The sequence below is a fragment of the Sphaeroforma arctica genome (genome assembly GCF_001186125.1).
Source record: "Sphaeroforma arctica JP610 unplaced genomic scaffold supercont1.692, whole genome shotgun sequence".
NCBI classification, from domain to species: Eukaryota; class Ichthyosporea; order Ichthyophonida; genus Sphaeroforma; species Sphaeroforma arctica.
This window is the reverse complement of record NW_014039866.1, coordinates 3421-11565: the sequence shown is the minus strand read 5'-3', so window position 1 is coordinate 11565 and position 8145 is coordinate 3421. Positions and strand designations below refer to the sequence as shown.

The 8145-nt window shown below is 43.8% G+C and overlaps 2 protein-coding genes across 2 annotated transcripts in view; one reads left to right on the top strand and one right to left on the bottom strand.

Moving 5' to 3' along the window:
* Positions 1–680: 680 nt before the first annotated feature.
* SARC_08075 (hypothetical protein) lies at positions 681–1598 on the top strand (the record flags this gene model as incomplete). The annotated part of the gene is made up of 2 exons (XM_014297958.1): positions 681–1507; positions 1541–1598. The coding sequence occupies 2 exons, from the start codon at positions 681–683 to the stop codon at positions 1596–1598; spliced, it is 885 nt and encodes a 294-aa protein (XP_014153433.1).
* A 963-nt stretch (positions 1599–2561) lies between these two features.
* Positions 2562–8145, bottom strand: part of SARC_08074 (hypothetical protein) — a gene marked incomplete at its 5' end in the record, with an annotated part of 8793 nt that continues 3209 nt past the window's right edge. The window contains 5 exons of the mRNA XM_014297957.1: positions 2562–3221; positions 3622–4630; positions 5122–5694; positions 6782–6932; positions 7501–7645. Of these exons, the coding sequence (XP_014153432.1) occupies positions 2665–3221; positions 3622–4630; positions 5122–5694; positions 6782–6932; positions 7501–7645 (2435 nt within the window). The remainder of the gene's footprint in view (positions 3222–3621; positions 4631–5121; positions 5695–6781; positions 6933–7500; positions 7646–8145) is intronic.

Sequence of the window (8145 nt, the reverse complement as noted above, 5' to 3'; positions counted from 1 at the left end):
CATGGCGCAGGGCGCAGATCCGCAGTTCCTTTTCTCTCTTTTTTTAAAACAAACACAAACCAAAAACAAATTGAAAGACCCAGAGTCCCATAGTCTTTTGATTTTAAAAAAATATTCATTTTGAAGGCAAGTGCAAACTGAAAGTGAAAAGAGTAAAGTCAGGTTGTTCATATATGAATTGGCAGGTTTGTTTTAAAACAAAACACATCAAAATTAGATGTCTGTTTTTCGTTTTCTTTTTATAAATGTTTTATTGCCCCCCCCCCTCTTCAGGCTTCTCCTCTCTCTCTATTGTATTCTTTTTTGAGCCATAGCCATAGCCTCCTGAAAATTAAACTCCATAGAGTTCTAAAATAATAATTAAAATAAATAAAAGGCTATGGCCTCATTGGCCTGTGCCCTGTGGTCGTGGAATTGTGAATCTGTTTATGTGAGGCGTGATGTTTGTATATATATATTTTTAGTTTGGGGGGGGGGGAGGGGGTTTATTATTTTTTAAAACATCAACTTTTCCGTTTTTTTTTTGAGAAGAAGGCTAAATATGTAAAAAATCAAAATTAATAAAATACAGTAAATGTAAATTTTTAGCTTTTTTTATATACTATTTTTTAAAATAAATCAAAATTTGTTCAATTTAGGAGAGGCTATGGAAAAATACAAATAGTTCTGACTTCTGTTTCATGTTTGCAGATTCGAACTTCAGAGATACGGCTAGTAGCAATACAGACATGAGGTACATAGAACATCGGAATATGAGTAGTAATTTTGGTGCACATATGGAGGGTTTAAAGGAAGGACATGCGATGGATTACAGGTTGCTCACAGAAGCGATACTAGCGGCGAATCTCTACGATGGGAGGGATCTCATCCAAGATTCTTGGATGATAGTAGTTGGGAAAAGGACTGTGGATGTATTCTCTCTGTCAAAATTTGTAGATAGTTTTTTCGAGATACTGTTCCGACATATACCTTCACTTGAGTCAGTTTTCGATACGACCCAAACAAAGGGAGAACTTGTTGCGCTGATACTCGCTATCATTATGACACTCGATGAAGATTCTAACCGCTACAAGGAGCATGCACAGCGGAAATTGCGCAAGCTGTGCAAGACAACGGGCATTGGTAGACCGACGCTTCTTGTCTTGGGACGTGTGCTTATACTTACAGTCTCTATCAGTATACCTGCTGAGGATTTCACAGATGCGGTAAAGCAGGCTTGGGTCAGAGCTTACATCAGAGGGCTTAATGGGGTTGTATCCCATATAGACCGAGCAATGCAGTATAAAACATTCGAGCAGGTGCTCAAGAACTACACATGCAGTGATCAAGAGTTTCTTGAATTGGCAACGAAACCAATCGGTGGATTTTCAAGTACGGATAGCTTCATAATAAATTCAAACGCGGTCGGTGCACGGCCTGTTGAAATTCAGGACCAGCTTCTTGATGCCGAAATAACCAATACATTAATGGGTAGTAAGCCCAAGAGACGTTCATCGCAAATACGTTCGTTTGTTTTATCTGTCTTTCACTTATTTTGGAGGAGGCCGAGAGAAGAGAACGTTGAGTTGCTGCCAGAGTCCGATTGCGAACAAAAATAGTTCTGAGTTCCGATATAAGCAGTGAACTAGGGCTCACACTGCCCTATAAAAAAAATAAAAATTAGCAAGTAGAATCATAGTCTCATATCATTTAGGAGACTGACTTATGATATAAAATTAATAGCATTCAGCTCCAGATACCTGGAATCGCGGCAATGTATTTAGCTTGATAACTGTGCATGCAGTATCTTGGTATCGAATCAACCATCCAATTTGTGAGCTACCTATGTTTTGCTGTTAACTGGTAGCAGACACCTGTTCTTTCAATTTGGAGATTGTTACAACTGTGTACAAATATTGGCCGGGAACAAATCCGAACTGTAGCCTGTAGTGTAGGGTTGGTGATACAGCTGGATATCTAGAAGATATATGCGTGGACAACATATGAGACGGATTCTAAGTCGCTAATATACCTGAAGATTGGGGTGTAGAAATTCGTGTGGCTTTCGCTGCACTAGATCTTTGAAGATATAAGGGCACGTCTCATTCTTTCCGTTTACCATCCTCTAGAGCTGTATTATTACCTTCCAAAACATTTGCACGAAACAATCTATTTTGCAGGAAATCACAATGTTTACTTGTACTTTCATCACTCGTCACAATCAAATTTCAGAAGCCTAGTCTTGCCATACAAAAGCTAAAATACGCCAATGCAGTAGCAACACAAACGAGGATCCACGATGAGGACACAAGCGGCTAAGCAACATCACGATATTCACAATAAACAAGGAGGCATACTCTCACATGTCTGGTTTTGACGTTTTTGGTACCATTCAGCTTGTTGTCCAAGCAGCAATACCTTCGCAAAATTAAGAACAAACTTCCACAAATGTCGTCCCACACTACACCATCTGCACTTAAAGTCTGAATTAATTTGAGGAATGATAACCAGTAAATGCGAGAAATAAGCAATGTAAATAGCTTTGGAGGATGCAAAGCTAATCTAATTCCACCATCGCCAAAGGCTTGTTTATAATCGTATAGCCTAGAGACGTCTAAATCATATTTAGAGGAATATCAAAGCCAGGCCCATATGCAAGCTTTTGCACTATTCAATTCCGCTATCTCAGGGATGGCTACTGTTGATACCACACAAACTTGGTGGTGAGCTGATTTCATTCTTGCCGCCTCTACCAACTTCATGCTTCGACTGAGTTCCGACAGCTTGTGTTTGAAGTAAAGTGCCTTGGCCTCCCTTCGGTCCAGATGGACTGATTTGGTGTCTAGGATGCGCAGTTGGGTCATCCAATTCAGGCTCTTGTCCATGTCTGCTCTCACCCTCGGATATAGTCGGCGTTTCATTACCGCCAGCATGGTCGTGAATGGAGCCTGATGAAGTCTGCAAGTTCTTCATTGTACCTTTTGCAGCCTGTGGCAATGTACCAGGGGAACTTCCACGCTGTGGTTCATCAGCTGGCAGCGGCATGCCTAACTCTGCCCCCATAGGTAGTTGTGGAGCTTTCCCACCGCTCGTCTCTGCATTTGATGTCTCGACAGCTTCAAGCTTTCTATTCATATCGGAAGTATGCTTAAAGGCAATCTGTGCCGTCTGTTGAGTTCGCTCCCTGCCCATTTCGGATAAAGTAGGCGGCGCATCCATATCCTCGTCATCTTCGTTGGGACCTGTGATGGCCAGTTACGGTTAGTGATCATAGTTGAAGTCATAGTACAAGGCAAGTTATATTAGTTGACTGCCCTTATAGAAACAATCTCAAATCATATCATTCGAACAAATGATTGTAAACAATACTGCTTTGTACTCGACACTTGTCTGTACAAATATGTGGGCGAGGAATTCAAGAGGGATTGCAGCCAGTAGTTCATAAATACAACACCGGACAGTGTGTGTAATATCTACGGTAATATAGCATAAATGTACACCTACACGGTTTGTAGCGTCTACCGTGATATAGCATAAGTATGCACCTACATGCATAAATACCAACCCTCCGAGTGTCCCGCCTGCAAAGCCCACGAAGTGTCGTCCTCGGCGCATATTGACAAGTTCGTTAGAAACACTCACCTTCATCTGTGTATCCCCGTGGTAACGTATTGAAACAGACCCCCACATCAGCACTGCCCTGTGCGCTGAGCTTCAGTTTATAACTGTACAGGCTCTCAGTATCCGAGCCAATCTCAGGCGTGGGTATTATTCTCGCATGACCAGGCCTTATTTCGGCACCAGACGGAGGGTTTAACATACCCGTGAGCTCATTGGTGCGCTCATGCTGGTAGTTTGACGGGTCATGCGCCAGATAAGGAAAGTGTGATGGCCGATTGGCGTGTGCTTGTACCTTGGGTGCATTCATCTGCGTTTGCGGCTGTACCGATGTTTGCGCTTGTGGACGGGTATGTCCCTGTGTAGGTTCGGTTGTTCGTGTGGTTCCCTTAGTATACATCTGTGGCCCACTCTCACGACCCTGAGCCTCGGACAACGAGACCTGACTACATTGCGACATGTTGCTGATATGTGACAGATTGCTGATATGCGACAAGTTAGGGGGTTCATCATCCTCATCATTGTACTCACTCGCGCTCGCACTATCCGCTCCAAACGACAGCCCTATCCCATTTCCTCTGTCTCGACTGTCACCGGCCGGTTCGTGTCCCTGAATTGTCCACCTTAATTGTCCACTACCGTACTCCTGACCGTACGCAGACACCTGGGTCAAACCTGAACTCTCTAAGTTTTCAACTCGTGTACCAAACTGTCCGTGCACCTGTCCCACTTCTCGTACATGCTGACTCCCAACCCTCTGCCCCCGCCCCTGCCCGTGGTCCGCACCCCTATCTTGTCCGTATGTGTACGTCCGGTTATGATCAAGCTCGTGTGCGCGTGGGGAATCATATCCCGACAATCGATCGTCACGTTGTGCGGATGTGTGCGATGTGTGTGATGTGTGTGATGTGTGCATGGTCACACCTTGCCTTGACTGATTTATAAGTGGGTATGTACTCTGGTCTCTATAGTCATCCCCTCGGTTGCGGTTACCTTCGACCAAAGTCCTGCTACCGTCGGGGGCTATGTAATACTGTACGCGTGTTGAAACGAACATTTGTTAGTCGAAGAGCGAAGTAGGCTTAGAACAGAGCTTCAATAAGGTACTCACTAGGAATAGAATACTTTAGGTTGCAATCGGCTTCTACCACAAAGCTTCGCATAAATGGGTTCATCACTAATAATATTCGCTAAGAAGTCACCTCCGATACTTACACCATCCGCACTTTGGACAGGAAAAACAGAACATCCGTATACTTCCTTACAACATATCGCCAATGAAGACTCTTCTCGCTACATAACCACGTATGTCTATGGTTCCATATCAACAAGTATCATAGACATGTGCGTCCCACTGTTACAGTCTGGACATAAACGGAGAGGGGTTGCTATAGACCCCGACTATTACGCACGCATACACCTGTATTATATATACTTCGACACACACAAACACAAAATAGGACAAAAAGCAAACAAAGCTCATAATACTCGCAAAGAACCAACCCTCACATTGATGGTTCTCACCTGTTGCTGTCGATGCTCAGTGATAGGAGCTGATCCATCAAATGGCCTTGTGGGCAATCGCTCGAGCTCACCTAAAGTTTTCCCACGTGTCTGTATGGGCGCGTGGGTGTCCGGTCCTGCTTTGCCTGGGTCCTCAATACCGGGACGCGTGTTGGTTGGCGGGCAGTAAGGTGCCTGTACATGTAGGTCCGGGGGTGGTGGCGACGGAGAGTGGTGGTGTTCATGTTCGCCTCGGTTCCTATGTAATTGTCCACTATGGAACTCCCGCGCGCATTCCTGGCGGTCGTAGCTGTCGCGTGACGTTGGTATGTGTTCAATTCTCTCATTCCGCCTTGGGGGTAGTCCTCGTACATCCGTTGATGTGTGCGCATCACCACCATGTGTATTGCTACTTGTATCACGGGGTGGTTGTTGCTGTGCGTGTCTGTGCGTGCTTGTGTGTTTGTTGTACTGTGGTGGGTTGTGGGTGGGTGTGGGAGTTGGCGTGTGTGGCTGCGACTGTGTTGCCGAGTGGCCTGGGCTGAAGTCGTCGATGTGCTCCAGGGCGGTGGACAAGAATGACCGGGACAGCATCTGCATACACGCGTGCCCGGAAAAGCGAGCACATAGTAAAATAAAGTATATACAATGAAATTACGAAGAACAATCAGAAAATTTGGGCTCTTCTGAATACACGCGTGTTCGGAAGAGCGAGCACTTAGTAAAACAAATTAAAACAATATATATACAATTAACAGAAGAAATAATCAGAAAATTTGGGATCTTCTGCATAGAGGCGTGTACGGAAGAACGAACACTTAGTAAATAATACAGTCACAATGAAGTTAAGAGAAGAAATAATCAGATGAGATCTTCTGCATACACCCGTGTACAGAAGAGCGAGCAAGTAGTAAAATAACATGCATATACACAATCAAGAGAACAAATAATATATATATATATATGTTGGTGATCTTCTGCATAGAGGCGTCTACGGAAAGCAAACATTCAGCCAAATTTTAATAGAAAGCCAGAAAACTTGGGATGTTCTGCACAAGGGCGTACACGCAAATGCGGGCATTAAGTGAAGTGTCAGGAGAAAGATATAAAGATATAAGATTTGCTCTTCTAGATACGTATAAGCGGGAATTGAGAAAAACCAAAAGGAAGAAGATAGGGGAAGTGCAAGGCTTCTGCATCAACTCTTGTACGTAGAAAGCGAGAATCAGGCTAAATGTACAGTGGGAGTGGCAAGTAATTGTGAATAAGCGTGTACGTATAGGCGAGGATCAAGCAAAGTATACAGAACAAATGTGTGGGGTTGGAAAGTTCTATGAAGATGGGATTGAAAAATTTCTGCGTAGATACGTGAACGAAGTGAGCCTTTAGTTTTGCATGTAGAAGAGGAAGAGGATGAGAGGGGTATCTGCATAGAAGCGGATGCGTAGTAGCGGGACCCAAACAGAACGCTAGTAAGCTGAAAAGGAAAAGCTGGAGAGCCATTTGAGTGTGCACACAATAGAATATAGTCACACACTTGCACACACATCCAAGTACTGTACCACATCCATAAAACCCCAAATATCAACTAACAGAAGCTGTGCATCTAAATGGCATACATGTATCACAAACAGGCAATACAACAATCTAGTTATACAGCCACGCAATGTTTCGAACTTACATCCTCTATCAGCATAACCCCATTGCTAGTGTAATCATCCGCCAGCTGCAAAGCTTCCTTGCGGTTCAACGAACTACTGTGCCATTTTCCTTTGTCGCTTTCATCACCTCCATATCGTCCAACACGACTCGTGGGTACACCGAGTCCAGATCTGCACGTGGAGGGTGTGTCAGCAAGCTCTAGGGGATATATATATACATATATATGTTTGTACATATATATTGTACACAGATTACATGTCTAGCTACAACAGTGCCGATGATAGCGAGGCCATGAGCATCCCTCTTCATTTATACCCCCCCACACACACAACAAACACTTTAAGCGCGAGAAACAGTTCCTCTTAAGACGCATATTTTGAAATCTCACAATGTCGATATACATATGTAGACGAAGCCTATCGCAAGCTTGCCGCGTACCTGAACACAGACATTTCTATTTTTCCTAGTATATTCACATGACAACGAAGCTCATCACCTATCGCATAGATTATAGATACAAACACGCAAGTTCCTCCCCTAGCATGCATGCATGCATGTGGTCCAGCTCATTGGCTGCTTATTTGATGTGCGTTGACAATGAGTCGTTTATAATACAACGTTTATATTAACCCTCGTACGATTTCTCTCATTGAGCTGAGCCGACAGCCACCAAAAGTAGCAGCAGAACGGCTGCCACACATACGCAGCATAACTAGTAGTGTGCATGGCTCTTCATACCTGGACATAGACATGGCCATATTCATGGACCGAGAACCAAACATGGGTCCCAAGTAAGAGGAACCGGACATATGGCCCAGGTTGATAGACCCTGTCCTGGAAACAGACGGAGACACTATGATATTCGGGGCACCACACCTTCCACCTGTGTTAGAATAGTAGGATTGGGTGCGTGAGACATGGGTATATAGTCAGGAAGCGCTGTACGATAGTGCATGGGCCTACAATAAACCTTGTATCCAAGGTGAACGGCCCAATAAACAGACGGACAGGCCAGGATGATCTAAAACCATGTGCATCATACCTCCCACTTCTGGTAGGGAATTAAAATAATATATATATATGCTAATATATATTAAATAAATGGTTTCAGCAGATGTGTTAGATTGGCGCGTAGCCAGGTGCCAAGTTGCAAAGCAGCGTGGGTTAGTTGTACGATGCGTAACTGCGCCCGTGAGAAACAATCAACAGGATGGTGACACAGCGATATACAGGGCATCGTGGTTACACCTCATTGTGATACACAATACATGAAGCGAGTGAATGACAACTTGTAAGCAGAGCCCAACTCCTGATATATATATATATATATATATACATAGATACATAGATAATAGATACATACATAGATACATANATACATAC